The sequence below is a fragment of the Anolis sagrei genome, chromosome 3, assembly GCF_037176765.1.
Source record: "Anolis sagrei isolate rAnoSag1 chromosome 3, rAnoSag1.mat, whole genome shotgun sequence".
NCBI classification, from domain to species: Eukaryota; Metazoa; Chordata; class Lepidosauria; order Squamata; family Dactyloidae; genus Anolis; species Anolis sagrei.
Genome location: NC_090023.1, coordinates 49,145,094 through 49,172,836, shown reverse-complemented (window position 1 = coordinate 49,172,836; position 27,743 = coordinate 49,145,094). Strand labels below are relative to the sequence as shown.

The 27,743-nt window shown below is 37.5% G+C and overlaps 1 protein-coding gene across 2 annotated transcripts in view; it reads right to left on the bottom strand.

The window, feature by feature from the left end:
• LOC132771984 (ephrin type-A receptor 3) overlaps nucleotides 1-27,743 on the bottom strand; it is a 262,038-nt gene that overhangs the window by 22,160 nt on the left and 212,135 nt on the right. For both annotated transcript variants that reach the window (XM_060770622.2, XM_060770623.2), the window contains exons 10-11: nucleotides 25,972-26,097; nucleotides 11,857-12,042 (exon numbers count right to left, since the gene is read on the bottom strand). In XM_060770622.2, the coding sequence (XP_060626605.2) occupies nucleotides 11,857-12,042; nucleotides 25,972-26,097 (312 nt within the window). The remainder of the gene's footprint in view (nucleotides 1-11,856; nucleotides 12,043-25,971; nucleotides 26,098-27,743) is intronic.

Below are 27,743 nucleotides of genomic sequence, written 5' to 3'. Positions count from 1 at the left end.
ACCACCTTTACTGGCTTGTGCCACAGTCTTTGCAGTTCGATCTTTAAATCCTCATATCATGTCATCTTTTCCAGTTGTTTCTCTTCAATCCTTCTATTCAATCTATTATTATTATTATTATTATTATTATTATTATTATTATTATTATTAGACAACTAGAGGTGTCAGTAATGCCAGACAATATCCTGCAAATGACCCAGAAATCTACTCAAAGATCTGTATTTATCTTCTCTTTATCATTACTTTACTACAGAAATAGGTAGGCTCATGGGAAGCCACAATCCTCACACCATCCCCAGCTCAGCACTATATGCCCACTGATGCACTTTATCTCATCCTTCAATGATATTCACCCCATTGCTTTTCCCAACTGATATCCCCCCACCAGGCACACTACCCTATTCATCCATCTCACCCAGGGTTTTTATATTTTTATATTTATATTTTAATTCTACCCTTTTAATGTGGCCCAGCCCGCTGTGTACATTTTTTATTATTTTATTTCATTTCCTGTATTTGATGTTGTATTAATTTGCTTTGTTTATATTTCATTTGATGTTATTATTTGCTGTATGTATTTTCATTTGATTTGTTGTAATCGTTGGGCTCGGCCTCATGTTAGCCACCCCAAGTCCCTGTTGGGGAGATGGTGGCAGGGTATAAAGTATTACTATTATTATTATTATTATTATTATTATTATTATTATTATTATTTATTAAGCTTCCTCATACATAGTCTGACAGATGTCCAATCTATACCAGAATTGTCAACTCTGATTGGCAATGGCTTTTCGGGTTTTCAGGGAGGATTCTTTCTTAGGTCTACTTGTGTTGGCACCTTGAAGAATCTGACAGCTCTTTGTTTACAGGATATCCTTTTTTCACTATAATGTCAAGACCAGGCAACAAAAAGATACACCTAGGATCAAAAAACTCAATCCCAAGAATTACCTTACCAACAAATCAACAGATTTTTATTCTTCATATAAAAATCCATTTCATATTTCTTAATTTCAGCAGTATAATTTAAAATGAGAGAGGAGTAATTTTATTGCTGTTACATTTAAATCATTGGGCATCAGAAAGCCTTCCTGATCTACTACAACAAATTCAGAAACCACAGGTTTTCTGAAAATTGGTTGTCTGAAAATTTCAATACCATAATTTTTATACACCCTGTACTTTCTGCCAATTTCTATTTTAGTGTATAAATATTTGCTATAAGAACGTATACATTTATTGTAGTAGAACAATGTTAGTTTAACATGAATAAAGTTATCAGAGGCAATACAACAGTTTTGATATTGATATTGATATTGATACATTACAGAAAGGTAAAGATTTTCCCCTGAAATTAAGTCCAGTCGTATCTGACTCCGAGGGTTGGTGCTCATCTCCATTTCTAAACTGAAGAGCAAGCATTGTCCATAGACACCTCCAAGGTCACATGGCCGGCATGACTACATGGAGCACTGTTACCTTCCCACCAGAGAAGTACCTATTGATCTACTCACATTTTGCATGTTTTCAAACTGCTTACGTTGGCAGAAGCTGGGGCTAATAGCAGGAGCTCACGCCGCTCCCTGAATTCGAACCTGCGACCTTTCAGTCAGCAAGTTCAGCAGCTCAGCACTTTAACCCACTGCACCACCAGGGGCTCCCTTCCATTACAGAAAAGCTCTTTAGATTTTAGTTATCTAGAAGGCAGGTGCAGTATTACTACTTCCAAATTACATTACGTAAAGCTTCCTTAATTACAAATTATTTATATTTATTTATTTATTTCCTTTTTCAAAAGATGTGAGTGCATTGCAGAAAATATTTTTGGACAAATATGACACATATAAATACACAATAATAAATCTGTTTTTCAATTGATAGATGTGTGACTATTACAAATGTGTATGGTTGCATATTGTTCTTGCTTGTTTTCATCTGAAAGCTCCAGTTTACAGCCAAAATGTTACCACCTAGAAGAAAATGTACATCTGACTTAAATACCAATACATTCTTTGTCTCTTCAAGAGTAAGAGGTCACATGTTCTGGACTTGTACGGACAACTTAGTATCAAGGTAGAGCTCCATCTAACTTTTCTATGACTAATTAGCTAATAGCGAATGTAGTGCATTTAATTATCCCAAGTGTTAAGCAGTTCAGGAATAGCATGTCATAGCCAATACCCAAACAGCCTTTCCACTGCCTAATGGCAATTGGATACAGTTCTTTCATGTGTCCTTTTGTGAAGAAACACTGTCATGCTCATGCTCCAATGAATCTTCACAAAGCTCAGTCTTTCAATTTTTTTTGGTCAGGCTTGATGTGAATTATGGCCTGGGAACTAGGGGAAAAAACCCACTAGATAATCCACTTAGCAACTGCTTTAAATCCTTAGGGAGTATGCTCACAGTCTTCCTTGCTTCCAATTTCTAATCGATATACACCACAGAATACTGTAGAATATTAATTTTGTTAATTATTAATAACCATTTTACAATTTCAAATAATTCATCAGGTACAAGAAGTTCATCCTTATATTGAATTGCACTACTATTTTGACAGTGATCACTACCATTTCGATTTTATACATAATACCATAGTTATCTTGTCCAAGGCATCTGTATTGATACAGAGATGCAGACAAAAGCTAATAATTTATAAATGATCACCAGTGAAAGATTTATACAATTAAGGTGAAAGATTTATACAATTAAGGTTTAAGTGTTTAAATGTATTTTAGCTAATTATTACAGGAGTGTTAGGATAGGTATTTGTGTGTATTGTGTCTTTGTATACTTGTCTTTTGTCTTTCACTGTTGACGTGGTCAGAGGACTATTTAATCTATCTATCTATCTATCTATCATCTATCTATCTATAAGGAATATAATTAAAATGTATATTTGTCATTTTTGTTTAGCATTGTAAAAGGTTATGCATGTAGTGAGGATACGTACCACACATTACTACAGGCTGGGTCAATGTTTTATTAAAAGAATTTGGAATTGAACCAAAGTTCCAAGATGCATGGGTTCATTTTCTATAGTTTATGCATAGGACAAATTGAATCTTAGGCCCTCATCCATCCCTTATAGGCTGTGTCTGTGACTCTCAACCTCTACATTTCTGGACCATCCTTTTCAAGTTAAGAATGGGATGTGTTTGTAGAATTATCACAATACCACATGAATTTGCCAATCACCTCTGAAATAAGTCAGAGAGACCTATCTCACAGCCATATTGTTATAATGACTTTCTCTTTTCTTTCAAGAAGCAAGTGGAATTTCATCCATTTCTATGTTTTGGTACTTCATGCAGCCCATTCATCTCTAGATCTGCTATATCAGAGGTGTCGACAGTGCAGCCATAGGGTAAATTCTTGTGGTTTCCATTCCCTCATTTTAAAACATTATTTTTGCTTCAAAATGCCCTGAGGGCATGTGGTGGGCAATTGTGCTACTTTTGGAAGCACCCTTGGGTAGTTTTCAGGCCAGAAGAAGCCAAAAGCATTCCAAAATTGCCCCCATGATCCCAGATAGCACTGGAGTCAAATTTTGGGAGAAAGTATGAAAGATGCTGAGGGACCAATATTGCCCCCAAACCTCAGTAACTGTCTATCCCTGAATTATATAATCCTGTGTCATTTCACTATACCTAATTCAGGGTCCAAACAACATTTGAAACCTGGTTATTCTGAAAACCTGGTTATTCCAACGTGCCTTCAATGATTGACCAAATTTTGCACAAATGACCTCAGAAGCACTTTATTTCATGGTTCCTTCAATTAATTCCTTCCTCAACCTGGATTTCCCTCCCCAATAATTTCGATTGCCCAATCTCTCAGTGTTTTAAAAATTTAAAATTTTTATCCTTAAATTTGGCCCTGCCCTGTGTAATCCTGTGTGTTTAATGTCCGATTTTATACTACTGTGTTGCTTATTATATTGGTTTTGCATTTTATGTTTTTATTTTTTAGTTCTGTTATGCTTTTGTGTTATATTGTGTTATGCTTTTGTGTAATATTGTGTTTACTGTACTGATGGGTGTGGCCTCATGTAAACCGCCCCGAGTCCCCCTGGGGGAGATGGAGTGGGATATAAATAAAGTATTATTATTATTATTATTATTATTATTATTATTATTTATTTTTGGAAACCCAGAAATTACTTCAATTTTTTCAAAGAGGGTTTGGTGGTGAGCATCATTGATTGAAGATTGGTCTTTTAGCTTCTTTGACTGCCCAGCCCTGTACAAGGATATCTTCTGAGAATTGCAGAAAACTCTTTATTATTAATATGTAATCCTGTGAAGTAGGCTGGCAAGATATAACCTAGAGGCTGTTTGGTAAAAGAGTTTGATAAGGGTAGCCATAAAATATTGAGGAATGCTTATGGGAATGAGGATTTAAATTCTCAGTAGCAAGATCTATTATATATAATATGTATAAAATGTTTTATAGAAGCTATGTAACACCTGAGATAAGAGCTAAAATAGACAAATCTCACCAGGGGGATTGTTGGAGATGTAAAAAACAGAAACATGCTTTCTTTCATGCCTGGTGGACCTGTAAGTTGTTACAAACTTTTTGGGGGAAATTGATTAAGGTAACAAATAATATGATTACAAAAAAGGTTAGGAAAAATCCAGAGATTTAGGGTTATTTGGTGTAAAAAGTCAATAAAGAAGATGTAGAAATCTGTCAATACAATTTTGTTGCAATGAGAATATTAATAGCAAAATCTTGAAAAGAAGAAAAAGAGCTATTGCTAAAAGACTGGAGAGATACATTATTAGAGTATATCCAAATGCGCAAGTTATCCAATGCTATACAGGGAGGAAGCAATGAAGATTTTGTCATGAAATGGAGGCTTGCATTTGGATATCTAGAAAAGAAGATAAAATAGATTTCAAAATAGTCACAAGGTGAATTTATTAATGTGGGATAATGGTAGGGTTATTTTTTTTTGAGATGCTAGTTTCACACCGGGTAGTGCTAGAAAACATGGGTGGTGGTTAATGGATGTGGGGACGGGTGGTAGTTTGGGGCTATAGCAAACTTGTGTTATGTGTGATTGATTGTTTGTAATTGTCTCTCTTTCTTATAATTTGTATGCTATTAATTCACTTAATAAAAACTTATTATAAGAAAGATAGCCATAGAGTTAGGGTCAGTATGAATAGAATTAAGTCTGTTAGGAACAGAGGAATTGATAAGTTTCTAATTAATTTTTGGCAGCTGCAAAGATTTCAGGGAGGAGTGGAAAATGTTCAGGGAGGGGTATTACTTTTGTTTGAAACTGGGGTATTACTGTGTACTGTGTGAAGAATTTGAATTACTGGTCTAATACCATGATCACCTTGAGGCTCAAATACTAGATCTAGGGGGAAATTTTGAGGGTAAATGGTCAAAGTCAGTGCTAGAAGCCCAAGCATTGGAACACCAGGGTCAAACTGGAAAGGGTTCTGTCACGATTCTCATATAAGTAATATAAACTAGCATTGTGGTAGACAAAGGCCTGGCAGGAGAAGGAAGGAGAAGTGACATTTATCTTCTCCCCATATCTGTATCTTGAAAACAAGGAATCTATTCTACATCTATTGCTGGAGCTCTGCAGAGGAGCAATCTTCTTGGGGGATATAGATATATGGTAGCATTTTACAGCAGGTCAAACTTGCCTTAACATGTGAACATGTCAACATTAACAAAACAACCAGAAGGGAACCACTGCATTTTTGAAGATGTGTGATGTTTATTAATTCCTGAAGCAACACTAGAATGCTGCCTTATGGCAAATGCTCCTTGACCTAAACTTAAATGTGGCACAGCCTGTTAATATTTACCAGGAATATAAAATTATTAAGGAAAAAAATACTTACAAATTGTTCTGTCTTCCAGGAGCTTGGCTTGCATTGCCCTTTAGTTGCTTGAAATAGCATCCCTTTGCATTTCCCCCAGGGTTGCTACAGTTTCAGCAGCACCCTGAAAGTTAAACATTAACAGAGGCTGGAAGCCAGCCTGCAAGCCTTTTTGCAGCTATTGGCTTAGAAAAGTATCTCTTTGGGTCTAGAGACCACCCTTTTTCCTGGGGATGAGATCTCCATTTTGGAGAAATCTCCCCTGCCTCCATCAGTTTAGAAAAAGCCGCAGATGTGCTGATGGTCAAGCTAGGCAGCTCGGACAGGCCATCGTGAGTACGTTACCCTCTCGCCTCTAAAACTGGTGCTAAGCTTAGAATAGGGAAAGACCTGCTCTTTCTGTAAATAACAGCTAAGCACTGGGGTAGAGAATATCCCTGGATTTCTCTGCCATCGAGAGAGGCTTTGTTACTTCATCCCCAAGGTAACTCTGAGCTCAGATAGGGAAAGGCCTGTTCTTTCTAACCATAGCGGCTCAGGGCTAGGGTAGAGTGTCCCAGGATTTTCTACCATTGGGGGAAGTCAACCCAGCAACTGAAAGGAAAAAGGAAGAATAGAACATCCATATGGTTTCACAAGTTGACTGTTTGTGTTTGTTACTTCTGCAAGCTGTGACAAATCTGTCAAGGACTTTGAAAAATAAATATTTTGATGTTCTAAACTGGAAGTGGCCTCAGTTGCTGGAAATCTTGAGCTTCTAAGTAAGGCACCCAGATAAAGAAAGAAGCACATCTCAGTTTTAACTCTGCAGCATCTGGGTGTGACGGCACACAAATTATTAAACATAATTGTCTGGCTCTATTTATCCTTTTCCAAACACAGGTTTTCAATGGTGTTGAGCTGAAAATATATACACAATCAGAAACATATGGTCCAAAGAAAACCTGCATATTTTAAAAGGAATGTTCTATGTTCATTTATCAAAATGCAGCCATTTACCTGATAACAACTTGTGTCAACAGTGTTTCTAAAATTTATTACACTAAAATGCTACAAATTGCTGTAAATTATTAGTAAACTAAGCGGAACATGTGTGTTGGCTATTAAGACTGCAGTCTATAGGGCACCCTGGAGACCAGTGTAAAAGAAAAGTTCAGCATAGAAGCAAATAGGAAACAAGGGAATAATTCAGTGCTGGAAGAATAGACTGAGGTCTTATTTAGCATGTGTACCTTATCACATCTCTAGTGAGTAATAAGCTACACTGCTATTAAACAGCACACGTACAACTGCATTCAAGTAGGACCTCTTGTAGATGTCTGCCATGCAAGTTAAGAATTAGCCCATCAGATCCAATCAGCATGAATAGTCAGCTCATTTGTAAGGGCCATCCATCAAAATTTGGTTTGCCACCTAAGGGTCTCAGTACCTATTTATCATATGCTTTCTCTCTCTATATATACTGCAAGGTTAGCTTGGCAGACTGCTTTCAAAAAGAACACCCATGGATAACAGGCAACCTTTTCTATTTCCTTGAAACGTATCCAGCCTGCATTAAGTACTAAATAACTGCCAGTAAAATATAATTCAAAAGCAATGGAAAATTTGTCATAGTAACATATTGGTGCAAAACCAAAAAAAAATTGCTCAGTTTTTGTAATCTCAATAATAATGCAAAACATACATTTTACTTGCACTCTCAAAATCATAACTATTAAAGTAATAATGTCAACAGCAACAGAATATATTTATATTATTAATAGTTTTTTCTACGTAAGAAGTTGTATTATATTTCTTAAACTAAAATATATTCTAAACAAGTCTATTCTGAAATACACGTTAGCATTTTAGGATCAAGCATGAACAATTGACCAGGCTAGATGTCATGTAATGTTAATAAACTTAATCACTGAAGAAATGACATGGAATACTAATACACACACACAGAGATACAGACACACACACACAGAGATACACACACACACATACACACATCCATCTAGCATGGTGGTAGGTTTGAGTGTTTGATGGTGGGGCATGACACTGGAGACCAGAGTCTGAGTTCCCACTTGACCAAAGAAACCCACTGGGTGACCTTGGGCAAGTCACACTCTCTGAGTCCCAGGGGAAGGCAAAGGCAAACTCCCTTTAAACAAATCTTGCCAAGAAAACCCCAAGATAGGTTCACTTTAGGGTCAGTCAAAAATGACCTGAAGGCCCATAACAGATTGAAAAAAAATGACAAGTTAATTTGGGCAGGAATAATCTTCCTGCAATCTACTCACTAGTAAAGGCCTCATCACATTTGCTGCCAGAATCACAACACATCATGGAAAATCTGGTGATGCCCAGTGGGGGATGGGGGAAACCTATGGCTCCATGCCCCTCATCATCTGGCTTCCCCCTTATCTCATCCCATTTGGGAGGGAGAGTGTCCACTACCTGGCTTCCTCCTGTTGATCTCTATGCAACATGGGAAGCCTCCTGTATTGCAGCAGAGTTTTGCTCCAGTTTTGCCACTGAGTCCTGCCAGAAGTAGATGTACATTGTGGGATGGGAGCCAGTGGACTCTGTGGCAAAACTGAAGGGGAATCAACATACACTGCTGAATTCTAGCCCATCTGATAAGGTCATAGATAAACTATAGAGGAAGGTAGAGAGGTTAAAAATTAAAATGTAAAGAGGGAAAGATTCAAGCAGAGAAGAAAGCTAGAACCCAGAGGTTTGAACTTGAATTATAGACTGGGTTGAGAAACTAATTGTAGAATAATCAGTGAAAGTGAAAGAGAGATGGCAAGTGACTGGCCAAATCTGATGAAGCAGAGTGAAGTCTAAAAAGCTTACCGTAACAACTTAGAAGAAATTCCTGTTTGCAAAGGGGCCTTGTAGCACCTTTGAGACTAATTAGAGAAGGAAGGCAGCATAAGCTTTCGTACACTTAAGTCTACTTTATAACCTGGAATGGAGCCATTTCCCCGTTGACAATGAAGCCACCAAACATCATCTTAAAAAACAGAGCTAAAGAAAATAATGGGTGGCAGATACCAAATTGAAAGGGGCAAGAAAGAATCATGAAGATGGTAAGGGAAAGTTTGTTCTATTGGCAGATTGCAACCCCAAACCCCATCCTTACAGCCCCCGAAACGGCTTACAAATTTCCCAAAGCACTTTGAGCCCTCTAGATTTTGTTAAAAGCTATAATTTTCTATGTGAAAACCATGTCAAATGTACAAAAATATCCAGAAATGTGGTAGTTATCCTCTTCAGAACTTCTAGCTCCACTCCCCCAAGTTTCATTTTTTTGTGAATCACAAATATTTATCAGATGAAATCCAACTATTTATTGGGTGTTGTGAAGTTATGAAGTTATTGTCTACTCCTCTGCTAGCTTTCTTATGCTTTCTTATTCTTTCAACATGATATCTGATATAAAGTTGTTGCGGTTTTTGTGTGTCAGGAGCGACTTGAGAAACTGTAAGTGGCCACCTGTAGGGACATTGCCCAGGAACACCCAGATGTGTGATGTTTTACCATCCTGAGGGAGGCTTCTCTCATGTCCCTACATGGGAAGCTAGAACTGAGACTGGAGCTCAGCCTGCTCCTCAGATTTGAACAATCATTCTGTCGGTCAGCAGTCCTGCCGGCACAAGGTGTTAACCCATTGGACCACCACAGTAGAAGAAGGTCAGATAAGAATTTGATTCAGTTCACGTTTTAAACAGGACCTCCCTCACCCCTCAAAGAACTTGAGATTTTAAACATTTATATGTAGTAAAATGGGGGAAGGGGAAGAACAATTTGGTTCATTTAAAGATAGGGTTTTTATTGCTTCACATTTTAAAGTCATGCAATGGATCTTTTTCTTCGACCATGCTCATGGTGCAGAATTAGGATTGCCATTTTTTTTAAAAAAGATTTCTTTCTTCAACAAATGTATTACGATACTATATCTATAAATATATAAAGAGACCTTCTGAATGTTGGTAGTGGAGATTGATGAGCTATTTTTTGTTGTTTGGCTGTTTTTAAAAAATGAAGAGTGGACAAGATCCTCATATTTATTTATAAATGAGCAGAAATAATTAGATGTTTTGTTCTGATTTTTAAAAAATGGAATAATGGAGAAACTGGGTGGTGGAGAAAAGGAAACTGATACATTGGTCTATTTTCAAGGAGAACAAGAGAATTGCTGGGATGGAGATGGAATAAAAGCAAAATTTTGTGAAGGACTACTGAAGAAACCAGATCTAACTACAACCACATAGTAAGAAAATATAACTATTTTAGCTACATTGACCATTTAGTGTTCAAATGATAGCCTTCCTACTTTTTATTTTGGTGAACAACAAATAGGGGCATTCTTATTAAAATTAATATGTTCATAACATCTTTAGTGAAATATTTATTTAGAATAGGTTATAACTCCAAACTGAAATATTTAAAAATATGTTTTGCATTTCAGCAAAGTTATAGCAATTTCTCTAAGAAAATCACCTTTCTGCTATAAACCAATATATATTGTTATAGGTCATTTATTAGCTAGCAGAGTAACTTTGTCACACTCTTGCTTTCAACTATTATGTCTTTTCAAATACATATTGAGATTCATGTAATTATGCAAGCCAACTACTACAACTACATAATTTTTCTTTTTTGGCTGTCTGGTTGTGGCTATTCAAACATTTGCCAGATGCTGACACCATGAGGTAATATGCAGTATGGTTTTCTATGTAAAGCCAAAATGCCTGCAGCTGTTTAAGAGCAATCAATTTCAAGACTAAATCCAGTATTTCCTAATACTGAATGACAACTGTAAAGCATTATCATCATTATCACCACAGGAGGGTGTACAGTGCATAGAATTCTCAAAAGCTGCAAAGCCTACCAGAGGTTTATCAGAAAGACTGTTTTACTTATGGAACTATTCAAAAAGTTTAAATATTGTTCCCTCAAATGTAAAATAAATGTTACTGTGCTCTTGTGTTCTTAATTGTAAGCATTCCGTGAGTAACACTATCACATTCATGAACTATGACTGTTGTCTAAGAGCAGGGCCAGTTCCTTGCTGGCTAGTATTCACCACCTATGTATAAATAAGGTGGGGGGGGGGCGGGGAATGAAAACATTGTCCTCTCAAACAAAGACCCTCCCAAATGACATTTTCTTCTAGTCCTCAAATTTCTAGCATTGCAAAGCACAGCATACTCAAAAGTGTCCACACATAGAAATGTATTTGCTGTGTTTGTATTATCTTGGTAACTTTGTCTGACACTCGTATGTTCTTAAGCTAAATTTAGATGTGTATTCTGAAGGAATTTCTAGTTGAATTACCCTCTCATTTTCCTTGTACGGGAAAGAAAAAGGTCAAAATAAAGAAAAAATTAAAACTATTCTTGTTGACTCTGAAACTCATCCTGAACTCCCTAATGGTCCATGTGCTCTGGGTTAGAAGTTCTACTGAGTCCTAGGCAGCTAAGCAGATGTGATATGTCCTCAAAATGGCATTTTTCATAAAACATTTAAATATCACCTACAGGCCATGCACTTTTAAATTACTCTCTATATGTCAAGCAGGTAGGTTGAGCAGTTTCTTAACATTTTAATGAAAAATCACTGGCCAGAAACAGATGACATTTGCCATTTGTAAGTGATTTTCCACAAAGTGGTTCAAAGATGGATTTTGGGTGTGTGCATATTAGGCAAACCCTGCTTGGCCTTTTCATGACAGCATTATACATGTTGAGCAGTAGGCATAAGAGAAGGACTTCAAGAGTGCCTAAAACTGAGACATTTCCTATGATAAGGTGCACTATAAACTGTTGTGCAACAAATAAGAGCAAGTTGAAAGCAGCAAAACCAGAATATTTCTGTAAGGCATGACACAAAGCATTCCAAATGTTTTTTCCTTTCAAATGCATTGAAGGCTCACATCTTCAACTTGTATTTCAAATATTTGCAAGTAGTTTTGTGTTTAAAATATGTTTAGGTAGAAAACAGTCCTTACTTTTGGTGACAACTCCTTCTAGCCGAATGATGTTGGGGTGATCAAATTGTCCCATGATACTGGCCTCTCCTAGAAAATCTCTCCTCTGTTTCTCTGTGTAACCAACCTTCAAGGTTTTGATTGCGACTGACATTTCCTTTTTGGAAGGAAGTTTTAGACGGCCACTGCATACTTCTCCAAACTCACCTGTCAGTAAAAACAAAGCATATAGGGGAAAGCCTGATTTTTAGGCCCTGTGACAGACAAAAGATGAACTTAAAAAATACCTTCAACTATAATCTGTGTTTCAATTCTCACAAACAATATCTAAGATTTTAGAAGACTTAGTATGAAGTAATGCTGAAATATATGTGCTACTAAGCTTGTCTTCAAGTCAGTTGTAACATAAATTCCATAGCATTGTAACATTTAGCAGATCACTATTTTGTATGATTTGTAAATTAATTAAAACATGCATATTCTGTCCTATATTTAAAGATATCAAACAAAACAGTTGGAAATACGTTTACATTGTTTAGGAAAATTTAAAACCATATACATACAGTTTTTCATGACATCTATAAAGCCTCAAATGCTTTAATTTTTGGTGCTGGGGAAAACCCATGGTACAGGATAGAAATCTCTTTGATTATTATTATTATTATTATCATCATCATCTATATTTATATCCCACTCTTCTCACCCCAAAGGAGACTCATATCCTCCACTCATGGGGAAAAGAAGAGAGCTGTCCAGCAGACCGCAGCTACAGTTTCCAAGAGGTTTGAGAATGGCTTAAGGTAAAGGGAAAAGGTTTCCCTTGACATTTAGTCTAATTGTATCTGACTCTAGGGGGTGGTGCTCATCTCCATTTCTAAGCCAAAGAGCCAGTGTTGTCTGTAGATGCCTCCAAGGTCATGTGGTCGGCATGACTGCATGGAGCGTTGTTACCATTCTGCCAAAGTGGTATCTATTGATATACTCACATTTGCATGTTTTTGAACTACTAGGTTGGCAGAAACTGGGGCTAACAGCAGAAGCTCACCTTGCTCCCCAGATTTGAACCCCTAACCTTTTGATCAGCAACTCATTGATTTAACCCACTGCTCCACCGGGGGCTCCCTTCACAAGTATTAAACCAAAGACAATGTGCAATTTATAAATACAACAGTGACTTCATCTTCCAATATAAGTTGTCATCATTTCATTTAGATGATGAAATGATAAATCTGCTAAACGTCTTGTGAAATGTAAACTTGACACTTCAAGGAAATTAAAACTTCCCAGAACCTAAACAACAGTGGTCAGCACTTTGATAGTTTTGTTGCAGTTTCAACCGTCACTATGCTTTCTTTTAAGACAGCAAGGCTAGAGCAAAGAATCAGTTACATGTCACATATCTCTGCATGTCTTTGGAGAAATAGAAAGCAGCAGCAGCTGAAATTTCTCTTGTGTTATTTGATGCACATTACTATACAGAACTAATTCAAGTGCATAGGTCAAGACAAACACATGCCAGATGAAAAAAAATGACAATTTTTCATCTTGACAAACATGCATATAACTAACAATTTCAACTGCTAGCATTTTCATCAGGCAGCAGTAGTATTTCTACTGCTTATATTACTAAGAAACGTTAACATTGGGTGGCCTCAAAATGGTATGAAGTGGCATAGCAGAAAGAAATATTTTCAGACATATTGCACATTGCATTGTGCTGTATTTTCTTTTTGATCGGTTGGAGGTCAGAAAGGTCATTCTCTCTGAAAATGTGTTTTGTATTGTTAGTGGGGTTTTTTTTTACTGACAATTTAAAGATGTTAACATGCATGCAAGAACTTACTCAGCCTGTAAGAAGAATTCCTATGAATAAAAAATTTGACCTCTGCAAGAATCTGCCAGCATGCTTCTCTCAGGGCAAACAGTACTTCTATTCAAATATTAGCATTAGGTCGATACTGTTAAAGCACCCTGAGAATAGAAAATCAAAGCACAACACTAGAATGGAAAACACCCACTTTACAATAAATGTTCTGATGGTTTGGTGTTGAATTTTTATCTCACTCTTCCTCTATAATGATTTTAGCAGTGTGAAGCTACTAGTCTTTGCATCTACCATTGTGTGACCCTGAGAGTAGCTTTTATTTATCGTTTGAGCAAACTTGGCTATTAAACTTATGGATTCTTTGCCAGACAGCACAGTCAAAAAACTCTATTGACTTTAATGTCTGCCTCAGGGTATATTTTTGCTGAGTTTTGTTGAAACTTATTTGTTTGCTTTTCAAATGTGGATCCCTTTCAGATAGTTCTCTGAAGTCTGTGAGATCCAAAAAAACCTGCTACAGGTTTGGACTCAAATGAAGCCTACTGCTGTCAGGTGTAGTCCCAATCTACTGCCACTTCAGCTTCCCTTATCTGCCAGTCCTTTACTTCTGTTATGGCAAGGGAAGTCCTGAAATTTAATGTAAATACACAAGAAAACAGTTCCCCACTTGAGTTAATCATATCTGATGGGAAACCAGATAGAAATTTTTCCCCAGTGTACACTTGACTTGCTGGAATCCTTGTGCCATTTCTAATGCATGCACATCTGTAGCATTCTCTCTATCAGCCTCGTGCTCCATTTCTATCTTTAGATTTTCTCTTTTATCATCCCACTCGTGGATTATAATCCTTCAAGATCATGATATAAATTGTCACTACTGTTTGTCATGCAGATCACTTTTTGCTGGTTTCCATTCCAGAAAATCTGGGAAGCTCTGTAAGTGGGTATGTATTACATGCAGTTCTCTTCCTCATTCCCTCCCCATTGCTGAAGTCACTTAGAAAAAGTAACAGTAAATTTAATCAGAAATTGGTATGCAGCTTTCATAAAATGTAAATCTTGAAAGGGCATAAATCCACACAAGAATTATGTGAGATCCAAACTTCAGAACCATGATACTGAGGCAAAGCTACACCAGGACAAAATTAGTTGCAAACATACCTAGAATGGGGAAGGTTTTGATTCAACAGAGATTCAGTTTGGCTTCTGCCTAGTTAGCTGATCCTCGAATATCTTGGCCAGTTAGGATTGCAACTAACAACTGCAACACAAAGGACTAAAATTGGTGGCATATGTCGGTTTAGCCCAGGTCACCCACGGAGCCCCCCGGCTCCTATCAAAACAATGCTGGCAGGGCTCCATGGGTGAAATAGGGCAGAGCCAGCACATGCCGCTGCCATGACAACATGGGAGGCTTCCTGTGTTGCTATAGGAAGTCATGGGGGAAGCCGCATGATCGACGCTTCCCCCCATGGGATTGCCCTTTATGAAGTCAGACGATGCAGGGAATGGGGCACTGGGTTTCCAATGCCCCCCAATGATGCAGAGCAACTCTGGTGACAAGGTCGTTAGTCATGTCTCCAGTAAGACTCATTCATCTTTTTAAAAAGCCTAAATAGATATAGATGTGAAAAATATAGAGTAGAAGTTAAACCAATGTTGTTAGCTGATTAAATGCTTTAGTGAGGAACTCTGTCAATGGTTGAACTGGGTGAGTTTGTGACTAGATTGGACAATTGCTTTTCCTTTTTAAATGAACTTGCCAAGCCAGCACTAGTGAAAGCCATTGGATTTCAGGACCCAGGTCCGAAACTCAGAGATGACTGCAATATTCTAGAAGGTAGACTGATGACGTCATTAAGTGTCAAACATAAAACATCAGTTACAGTTGCATAGACTATGCCACCCATTTTTTAAAAAAATTGAGGAAAAATTATACACACACACTTTTCAAAGCACTATTCTTGCCCCAAGAATCCTCCACCCTTCACCATTAGGACCAGAGAAGAGGGGAATCTTTAGGAGGATGGTTAAGTGAAAGCATTTCATTTTTTATGCTAGCTTCACTTTCAGATGTCCCAGACATCCAATTTGATCACAACAGACACATACAATCAAAGGGCCTAAAGTTTAAGCGGGTTTGAGTATGATGCCAAAAAACATTTAGGAATTGGCCACTGTAAATATAGACACAATGCACTGAAGTCTAGGCACATGGACTCCATTAAAATAGTAAGTTCATATAGCACACAGATGTCAAAGACATCAGAAATTTGAAAAAGCACCATGAAGAATATGATAGGTACAGGGAATGTTTGAGTGCATATTTAGGTGTACACTTAGGTACATCCAATGTGGTGTATGTGTCACCTATCTGATAAATCAAAGATTTTTAAACTGTGGGGTTTCCTAACTGAATGTGGGAATCATGACAAAATTCTGTAGCATGCTCCCTAGTGGCTGTTTTAGACATTTACATTAATCTATTCGCAACAACATGCAGAAAATGGTTCAGTTATACTTCATACAAAAGGAAAGTCAGTGTTCCTGTTAAGTAAAATGCTGCTTTGTGTGTTGTCGAATGCTTTCATGACTGGAATCACTGGGTTGCTGTGAGGTTTTCTCTTAGCTCTCTTACCACAGTCATAGCAAATTTCTGCATGGAACACTTTGAGAAACAAGCCCTGGAAACAGCAACAAAAAGTCCACTATATAGTACAGATATGTGGATGTCCCCTTCACCATTTGGAGTCATGGAGAAGAAGAACAAAACATGTTCCTGGACCACATCAACAACATCCACTCAAACATCCAATTTACCATGAAAAAGGGGGGAAAAGGAATTATGTCACCACTGGAGTGTGATGAAAACATGCCTGTAAATTTCCTGCTTATTATGGAGTAAATACTACATTTACTATTACTACTACTATCCAAACAAACGATGGCCCAAATTGTCATATAGCTTTCATATAGTTCACAATGCAGAACCTGAGGTGGGGAAGATTTCATTCCAAATCAGCCAAGGTTAAATTGTGAATTCAGTTTGTTTGAAAACAGAAGATACAAATAGATGTTACTAGAATAAATTTACATGATTTAAATCTTCTCAGAGGATATTGAACATTTCTATTAATGTAGGTATTTGCTGCCTTAATTGCATTTTGTAAAGAATTTGCAAACAGATGAATTATAGACACAATCGTTTCATCTTCTTAGTTTCAAGAATTTTAAATCACAACTCTCTTAAGAATGAGGCACTCTCCTTCAGATAAGACAAATGCCTCATGTAAGGTTGAAAATTCTTTGCTGAAGCCCTTGTTAATGAAAAGTCTGTCATTTCTTCCTGTTGGCCAGATATTTTTATAGCTCAGGCTGTCCAATATGCGTTCTCATGGTACATTTATTGAAGAAAAAAAATTCTTAAGAACATTTATTTAAAGGAACATATAAGCATGGGTTAACATTGTATATGTACCACATATACTATTGTTTTGAGCCTGAATTTACTAAGGTCACATTTATACTGACCACTAAAGGTGAGTTAAAGTCAGAGGAGGAAGCCAGATGGGGTGAAGTCAGAAGAGGAAGTAATTTTAATGTGGTGCAGATTACAAGCGTAGCCCTAGAACCCGTTGGAGGCTTGGACAGTGCTTATATGCACTACAGGGATTGACCTTGACCTGATTCCAGGATTTGAAATGTCCATGGCTTCATGAAGCAATCAGTTTTTTCACCTCCCTCCACTGCAACACACTTGTATGGGTCATCAGAGCACTCATCCTTGAATTGTTTTTTCAATGGGATGTGGTTTACACCTGTTTCAGAATGCCCCCCCCCCAATGTTGCCTTTCCCAGTTTAAAGCATTTAATTTGTATTGCTGTGTGCCTTCATGCTTAAACACTCCTTTTTCAAGATGCTTTCAATCCATATTAAGTAGTTAATATAGATGTGACCTAAGACAATTATGTATGCAAAATAGTATTAATGCATTCATGACTGATTTACATTCATGATCCCCATGTATTCACTATTTTAGGGAAATAATAGACTGAATGTTTTTTTTTAGCCTGCATTAATAGAAGGGTAGCATCCAAGCCAAGGGAAGTAACAGTATCACTATAATCTCTGCTGGACAGGCATCATCTGGAGTACTGTATTCTGTTCTGAGTACTGTGTTCTGTCCTTTTGAAAAGCTCATTGACAAACTGAGGCATATTCAGAAAAGGGTGGCAAGGGTGTTAAGAGGTATAGAAAACAAAATATTAGAGAAAAAGTTGAAGGTGCTGTTCAGGTTGATGAAGAGAAAGTCAATGAATGATATGATTATACTCTTTTACTGTTTCTGAAATGAGGAGGAAGGACTGTTCTCAGGGTCAAGACCAGGTCTAATTGTTTGATTTGGTCAAACTGTTAGACCTGGTTCTGCTCTTTAGAAAAGCCAAAATTGAATACTAGAAAGATTTTCTTAAAAGCAAGAGTAATTTAGCATTGGTGATCTTCTAATTGGAGACTCTATTGTCATCTGATTGCCCAAAGGTAGCTCTTCTACTCTTTTATTATTCTGCCCTCTAATTTTACCACAAAAGAGTTCAGAATTTTTATTATCTTAAGTCTAGATTGACCATAGTTAGTGACATACACACCATAGTCATGGTTGCTTGTAACTAGAACCATATGAAATAAGTTGTTAGATTGCTGATAAACAGCTCCTATCCTCTGAACATCTCCTTCCCTGGTGATGAATATATCAGGGATAGCATTACCTCCTTGTTTTGGACTATTCTCTGCAAGACATTCCTTGCTGAAAGTGAATAAATCTGTTCTGACCTTCCTCGTCCATTACAAATGTCTTTGATTACTATTGCAACTTCTCTGTTTCACCCTCTCAAAGTCAACAGCAATTTATAATTCTTAACGGTTAATTATACAATAGTAAATGCTACAGCATTTCATCTTAAAAGCTTTAAAATGTTTTGAAAGCATTTAAAATGAATTAAAATGGATCTTTAATGAGTGTTTCACTGCAGGCACCATGGGTCACTTTTACAACTGACAATCAAATGAGCAGTTAAAACTGTTATGCAATCTCTAATTAAAATAAGGACATACTTGTAATCTTTGTTTATACTCTTTGGATTTACAACAGGGGTTCCATTTCTCCCACCTGACTGCATTCCACTCCTTAGTGCTAAAGAGATGTAAAGGTGCTTTTAAACTGTGTTGTGGTTCATGAAATGTTGTTGTTATTTTTTAAAACCTTCTTGGAAATGAACACTCTAAAAATTGGAGAACATGTCCCACAGTGCTCTACTGTGATAAAAAAACATTACAATATTGAATACATTTGAACATGGATTCTTAATTTCCATCCAACGGATTCCAATTTTATTGAACATTTTATATAGCATGATTATAATTAAAATGAGAGAAAATCCACATTTGCAATTCCATATTCCTGTGACTTTTGTGGCCTAAATGTAGAATTTTGCATTTGTATTGAATTTCATTTTATTAAGTTCTGCCCAGTTTTCTAGTTTATGCGAGTCCTGATTAAATCTTGCCAAGAAAACTCCCATAAAATGTCCCAACGTACTTTATCAAAGATCTAGGATATCTGCATGCCCATCCCCCTCCAAACACTCCACCTGGTCATGCCCAGCACTTTTTAACTTTAATTATTACATTTGGCCCTGCCATTGATTTTAATTGCGTCATTGTGTGTTGTTAATGTCATTGCTTTGTTTTTTGAGTCATTTTGCTGTTGTTGTTATTGTTTTTACTATTGTATTTAGGCTCGGCCTCTTGTAAGCCGCACCGAGTCCTTTGGGAGATGGTAGCGGGGTACAAATAAAGGTTTATTATTATTATTATTATTATTATTATTATTATTATAAAATGTTTTCTTTAGAGCTGTCATAAGTTGGCAATGAAAGTACACAACAAGAAAAGCAAACACATTGCTAAGGATTTAAAAAATACTCCAAAATTATCTCGAGAAGCCACCTTGAGATTTTTCACATCTTCAACTTTTTGTGTAAAAACTTCATTTTTGTAAAGCTATATTTTTATATGAAAATAATCAATGTTTTATACAAAAAGGAATGTATTTTGTGTGTTTGTTGATCTTTGCGCAATGGCTAGAGGATTTTCACAAACAAATTTTCCCTCTCTATGGTCACAAAATGGAAAAATCATTAAAATGTTTTAAAAAATTAAAAGTTGTCTTATTTGCATGCAAAAAAAAAAAAAAAGGAAAGGAAAAAAAGCAACATCTGCTTCCTGAAACTATAATCAGTATGCATGGATCTTTACAAGTCAGAAGCATCAGATACTGTATTTCTGAACAATCAGCCAGTCTTGCCATGCATGATGTGGGTGAGTGTGTGTCTTGCTTCACAGAGATAAAATATAATAAAACATCCACACATTTTTTTATTATGGACTCTGTAAAACAGGTTGTACTGCATATGCCCATATGAACACAGAAACATAGGTCCAATTTTTGGTTCAATCTATCGATTGTGTTGCCTATGTCTCAGCATACCATTCAGGATTTGAAACACTGGATCTTTATATCTGGGGCTAATCAGCAGGCCATGGTCAAAACGGATGAGATACATTTGTAATTCTGAAACTAAGCAGGCTTGGTTTCATTAACCGCCTGCATTGAGAAAGCGCCTGGTAACCATATGTGAGCTATTCTGCTTAGAAGAAGAGTGCGGTATGGACAGAATAAATAAATGAATGAGATGGGATCCTACATACTAAAGTACTATTCTGCCAAAATAAATTTGCTAGCCTTTCAGATGCAAATGACTGTGCTGTTTTTGCAACAATTCCCACTGTTCTGGAATTTATACATTCTGTGGTTTATAATACTACAGTACTAAGACAGTAATGTCTCATGTTAATATGCTTAAAAACATTGAGGGTTTTGGACACAAACCACCAAATTTTCTTTGTTAACAATATCAGAAACTAAGTCTTCTGAACCTTTGCAAAAAGCTTTTATACAGTTTCGATTATTAACAATATATATTTAAAAAGTCCTTCAATGTTAAATAAGTGACATAAAACACTTAAAAAAACATTACATTGAGCAAAACTCAATGTAGTATGATTGCTATTGGGTACATCATTGGTTACATCTTTCAGAATAACTTGGAACCTTACTTTATTACAACTCTTATAAACCCCCAGTGACCATTTCCACTTTCAGTCTCCCAAAGTAATTTTTCCAAGTTGTGAATTTCATCTCACATTCTATTTAGGGTGGCAGGACCGAGAGAAGGGCCAAGAGCAGGAGCTCCTCAGCCGATCTTAATGCCCTAACTGGCTCATAAAGGGTGATGCATTCAGATAGGTAACCCTTTAGGGTTTTATAGGCTAAAGCCAGCACTTTGAATTGTGTTCGGTAGCAAATTGGCAGCCAGTGGAGATGGCTCAGCAGGGAAGTTGTATGCTCCCCAGGGTATCACTCCAGTTAGAAATCTGGCTGCTGCTTCTGAGAATGACCCTCTAGGAATGACTGGAGCCACTATAAGACAGTGCCCCCAAGCCCCATATCCATGATATGTCTCAGAAGGATACCGTGGTCTACAATATTGAAGGCCACTGAGAGGTCCAAGAGAGCCAACAGGGACACACTCCCTCTGTCCAATTCCCTGCATAGATCATCCACCAAGGAGACCAAGGTTATTTCAGTTTCATGACATGGCCTAAAGCCTGACTGTGACAGATCTTGATAATCAGTTTCTTCCAAGAACACCTGGAGTTGTGAGATCACCACATGTTCCAAGACTTTTCCCAAAAGTCCAGCTAGTCCAGCGCGCGGCAGCCATGTTACTAACAGGAGCGGGACGCAGGGAGCACACAACGCCCTTGCTGTCCCAGCTCCACTGGCTGCCGATCTGCTACCGGGCCCAATTCAAGGTGCTGGTGTTGGCCTACAAAGCCCTAAACGGTTCCGGCCCAAAATACCTGTCTGACCGCATCTCGGCCTACGAGCCCACGAAGACCTTGAGATCGTCGGGGGAGGCCCTTCTCTCAATCCCGCCTGCCTCACAGGCACGCCTGGCAGGGACGAGGGATAGGGCCTTCTCGGTGGTGGCCCCCCGGCTGTGGAACTCCCTCCCTGTAGACATCAGACAGGCGCCCTCCCTTATGACATTCCTCAAGAGCCTAAAGACGTGGTTGTTTGAGAAGGGGTTTGACTAAGTGCTACAACAAATTGGCAATGATGAGTGGAACGGAATACGGATAACGAGATCGGATTGTGATTCTATGATGAGACGTCGCGAATGATTTAGTGTAATGGTATTATTAATAGTGATGTTGTTATTGTTGTTATGATATTGCTCTTTTGTAAATTGTCTTTTTATATGTTGTACACCGCCGTGAGTCGCCCTAAGGCTGAGAACGGCGGTCAACAAATGCAGTAAATAAATAAATAAATAAATAATAAATAAATAAATAAATAAAAAGGGGAGATTAGAAACTGAATGAAAGTTGTTCAGTTGAGTGAGATCCAGTGATGGTTTTTCAACAAGAGTTTCATTACACCCTATTCTAAAAGACCATAATACTTTTAATAAGAATAAAAGCAGCAACTGCACTGATACTAAGGGCAAACACAAAACCCAATAAATAGATGAAGCACAGAAGAAGTAAGTTTCTTCCAAGATATGTCTCAGTCAAGATATGTCAGAAGAGAATTCTGGTTTAAAGCTAATAATCTAAATACAGTCAGTTCTCCACATCTGTGACTTTTACTTTTATGGATTTGATCATTTGCAGATTTGATTAAAATATTCTTTCTTGCAATTCTTAGATCCTCCAGTGTGACTCAATGGTCAACTTCCATCAGAAGTGGAAGGACTAGAGATTTCCACAGAGGTGTTCTCTCAGGTAAAGTCTTATTCATGTTTCCCCCACTTTTGCAAGAATCCTGCACTTCTTATTCCAGTGAATATGGAGATTTGACTGCAATATCTAAAGAGAAACTTGCAGTGGGCTTCATATAAAATAAATTATCATTCATATATTTTTCTTTCAATTTGGGTCAATGCCTGTACATATTTTCCTCAATTCTTTGGCCTCCTACTCACTATAAAGTCTCTGTAGTCTACCTAATTGTGATATTAGTTACCCTATGTGTGATCATAGAATCATAGAATTAGAGGGGAGCTCAAGAGTCATCCAGTACAAACCACTGCAGGAATCCACTGAGAGATGGCATTCAACCAGTTATTCCATTGCTTTCCTTCTGCACGTCTCCAGTTTGCCCGCACAACAGTAAGAAATCTTTAATTCCATAAAGCAAACACCTCAGGAAGTAGCAGAGGACATGTAAAAAAAATGCCGTTACTTGCCACCTAGCAACCTGTCCCAGAAATCACCTTATCTAGATTATATACACCCAGCAAAGCACAAGAACAAACCCAATTTCCCTGGAAATTACACAGCAAAAAGTGAATGTTGGTATACATTGTTGGTATTGTTGAATTTTGGTATTGTATTAAAGCTTAAAAGAAATGCTTTCACTGCTAAAGGGATGATACCTTATGTGTCAATTCTTTCTGTGGCTGCATATGGGGCCCTTAGACACAATGGAAGCAGGAGTAGTATCTTCAGTGGGTGTTGAGCAGGCTGTGATGGGATAGTCCTGTATTCTGTGATGCTGAAGTATCCTCTAAGAACTGCATCATTTTTATGGAGAATCCAAAAAAGTGCTCTTTAAGGCTATAATTTCCAAAATCTAGCAGACATCCTGTCTGGGAGTTCTGGCAGTTGTAGTCCATAAAGTAACATTTACAAGCTCCAGTTTTAGATGAATATACTTTAACAACTTCTCTGTGAAATGCATTTTTTGCTTCTTTAGTTTGGACAAAAACAATGCTGTTCTCCAGTAATTTAAACATCCTGAGGAATTCCACACATTCAGGTGGGAATATCTTGTGTCACCAACTAATACCTAGAACTAAAATGTTATTCCCACCTGCAGTTATGGAATGCCACAGGCCATACAGCTTACTGACAAAAAGTATCCTCTTACTAGAAGTTAGATATTTTTGTGGTGTTTGTACAGAATATTATGGTGTGGCTGAGATTTATCTAACCTAAAATACATTAAGTATTGCCACAAAATGAGAGCAAATGGTAATGCACCGAAGCCTACAACCTGTAAAAATAATACTCCTAGTGCTAATCACTAGTAATGGTTGAGACAGACCACAGGTATGAATGGATGAATCTCGTCTTACATTAATATGATGTATTGCGCATCCTTGTGTGTGTGTGTGGGGGGGGGGGGGCTGGTGGTTTGTAGATATAAATTATAGATCCATGGGAAATGAATAATCATAATATTATATATGATAACAAGTTTGTATGAATTCAGAGAGGAATTTGACCTTTGACAATTTCTTCATAAAATGATGCAACCCATACCTCTTGGTGTTACATATTGAACAGAGTTTGCACTTCATAGAGGAAAAGTGTGGAATTTTGCACTTTCTGGAGTTTTGTGATGGAGGTTTCAGGAGTATAAAATGTAATTAAATGTGCATTTTCCATTAAGGATTTTTAAAATATGTATTTAAACTTCTAAAACACCATCAGTATGTGGCCAAGATTGCAACAGATAGATAGATAGATAGATAGATAGATAGATATTAATAGGCAAGAAGACAACAAGCCAGGAGATTATCGAAGGCTTTCATGGCTGGAATCACTAAGTTCTTGTGGGTTTTTTCGGGCTATATGGCCATGTTCTAGAGGCATTTCTCCTGACGTTTCGCCTGCATCTATGGCAAGCATCCTCAGAGGTGAGGTCTGTTGGAACTGGAAAAAAGGGTTTATATATCTGTGGAATGACCAGGGTGAGACAAAGGACTTTTGTCAGTTGGGCTAGGTGTGAATATTTCAACTGACCACCTTGATTAGTATACAATGGGCTGACTGTGCCTGGAGCAAACTCTTCTTGAAAGGTAATTAGATGTCCCTGCCTGTTTCCTCTCTGCTGTTTTTGCTGTTGCAATTTTAGAATTTTTTAATACTGGTAGCCAGATCTTGTTCATTTTCATGGTTTCCTCCTTTCTGTTGAAATTGTCCACATGTTTGTGCATTTCAATGGCTTCTCTGTGTAGCCCAACATGGTGGTTGTGAGAGTGAAGATCCACCCCAAGGAAAAGTGTTCTTGCCATACATCAAGGGAACCACTGACTGCATAGGGAAGCTGATGAGGAAACACAACATACGAATCACCTACAGACCTACTAAGAAAATCCAACAAATGCTACATTCAGCAAAGGACAAGAGGGATCCTCACACCTCTGCAGGAGTCTACTGTGTACCATGCAGCTGTGGACAAGTCTACATAGGGACCACCAAACGCAGTGCCCAGACACGCATTAAGGAACATGAAAGGCACTGCAAACTACTCCAACCAGAGAAATCAGCCATAGCAGAGCACCTGATGAACCAACCTGGACACAGCATTTTATTTGAGAACACAAAAATGCTGGACCACTCTCACAACCATGTCAGGCTACACAGAGAAGCCATTGAAATGCACAAACATGTGGACAATTTCAACAGAAAGGAGGAAACCATGAAAATGAACAAGATCTGGCTACCAGTATTAAAAAATTCTAAAATTACAACAGCAAAAACAGCAGAGAGGAAACAGGCAGGGACAGCTAATTACCTTTCAAGAAGAGTTTGCTCCAGGCACAGTCAGCCCATTGTATGCTAATCAAGGTGGTCAGTTAAAATATTCACACCTAGCCCAACTGACAAAAGTCCTTTGTCTCACCCTGGTCATTCCACAGATATATAAACCCTTTTTTCCAGTTCCAACAGACCTCACCTCTGAGGATGCTTGCCATAGATGCAGGCGAAACGTCAGGAAAAATGCCTCTAGAACATGGCCATATAGCCCGAAAAAACCCACAAGAACTAAGCTAGGAGATGTTACAGCTTCCAGTATGCTTTTACTTGCTCTTACTGGAAAGAGCAAGATTTCAACTCTTCTCTTGCCTTCCTTAGTGAGTTGAGTGCAAACTACTTTTGCACTTCAAATACAGTTTGCAACGAATGAAGTAAGCTCAAGATAAAGGTGGGAAATGGGAAGAAGAGTGAGAAATTGGAATGTTTTAAAACCAGCTGAAAAATAAGGAAACAGAAGAATAACTGGGACTTGACCTGAAAAATCAGAATAGTGCCTGCATCTTAAAGTGCAGGTTCACTGAGCTGGTAGAACACGTATAATTACTCTAGTGGGAGAAAATATTATAAATATCCTTACCTGCTCCAACAACTTTATCAATGGCTATGCTGGAAGAATCGAGTTCTTTGGCAAATTCATGGACAGCTTGACTGGGATCTTCATATGTATGTGGATCCACATATGTTCTAAGGCCAGGGAGTTTTACTGTTTAAAAAGAAACCCAGAAAGAGAAATTTAACTTCAGTAAACAAGAATGGTGAATGAATGATAGCAAAAGTGGATCATAAGGAACTAAAGCTAGGAATTGACAGTATATTTCTGCTGGACTCTAAACTTTGCCACTAGAAACAAAAAAGGAGTGGTTTTTTTCTCACTCATCTAGTTTCCTATAACCATTAAAACTGTTTTAGAAAACTGAGAAATCTTTTGGAACTGGTTTTCTGTTTCTGAGGGTGAGTCAATACAGGCCAGTAAATCCAGAGCCTAGAGGAAGCCATACATACTGTCCCAAACCCATGGAGAGACAGAATCCACATGATCCAGACAGGTCTTACCATATGTGACACCATCATTGTTACTGGGCTCCATGTTAACTACTGGCTATCAAAACAAGTTGTACCTTCAAGACCAGTATCACAAGGGACAGTCACTGAACATAATACATCAAGTATCAACCACACTTAGAGTTGGAAGAGACCTCATGGGCCATCCAGTCCAACCGCCTGTCAAGAAGCAGGAAAATTGAATTCAAATCATCCCTGACAAGTGGCCATCCAGCCTCTGTTGGAACATACATACATATCTCCTCCCTTGTTAGACTTGATTTTTCCCTCCTTAAATGACATGGTAGGAAATATATATCTTGTTAGTCTCATGCACAAGTGTGATTGGTATTGATATATTGGGTTGAATGACTGTCCCTTGTAACACTATTAGAGTCTGTATCTTGGTCTCAATACTTGGAATGCTCCTGACCTAGCCACTTGAATGCAACATAGTAGAGTACATCTCAATAGTGTTCCTAAATTTATTAAATTCTTGGTGTGAATATTTAGCTAAAGTAGACAAGGGTTGGTCGACTGTGGTGTGTCTAGGAGCCAATTTTCTATTCCAGTGTCCTCCTGGCCTGGCATTACCTGCCAATAAATACAGAAGGGGACAGAAGAAAATACCTGGTTTAACATTTTTTTTAAATGTGAAAGAGTGTATGGAAAGAGTGTATCTGCAATCTAAAGGTGGATTGCTGAAGTCCCCAGAACACGTGATTCACACCCCATTTTTATGGGGAAAAAATTGTTAGCATCTTATTTTTGACAATTAATGTTTGAAACAAGTTGCTAAATTAAATGAATAAGGGATGGGAAAATCTATCAGTTTTTGTCTAGCATTTGAATGTTTTCACATTTCAAGTTCTGTCCAGAAAAAGGAACAAGAAATCTGTAAATTTATCAAGCATTTTTTTAACTGCATTGGAAATACATTCAGTACTCTTCCCCAAATAGAAAATAACATATTTTATATGTAATAGACCAGAAATATCTTTTAAAAATGTTCACACCTTATTCAAATCTAATATGGCTGAACACAAAAGATTCCCAATCAGATATTTAAAGGTTTAAAACTCAACGCTCTGGAGCTAGACAGATGAATTCTCATTTTTTCTTTCTCTTAATTTTTAAAACCCTCATGTTCTTTCCATCCTAAATATGAAGACATTTTCATATTCTGGTATCTTTTTTATCAAAACAACTTGTAATAAGGTTCTCATCCATTCTAAAATGAACCTTTGTTCTGACTCAGCAAAAAAAATCATTCTTCCCCTAGCTTTTCTATTCAAGATTTGCGAGAGT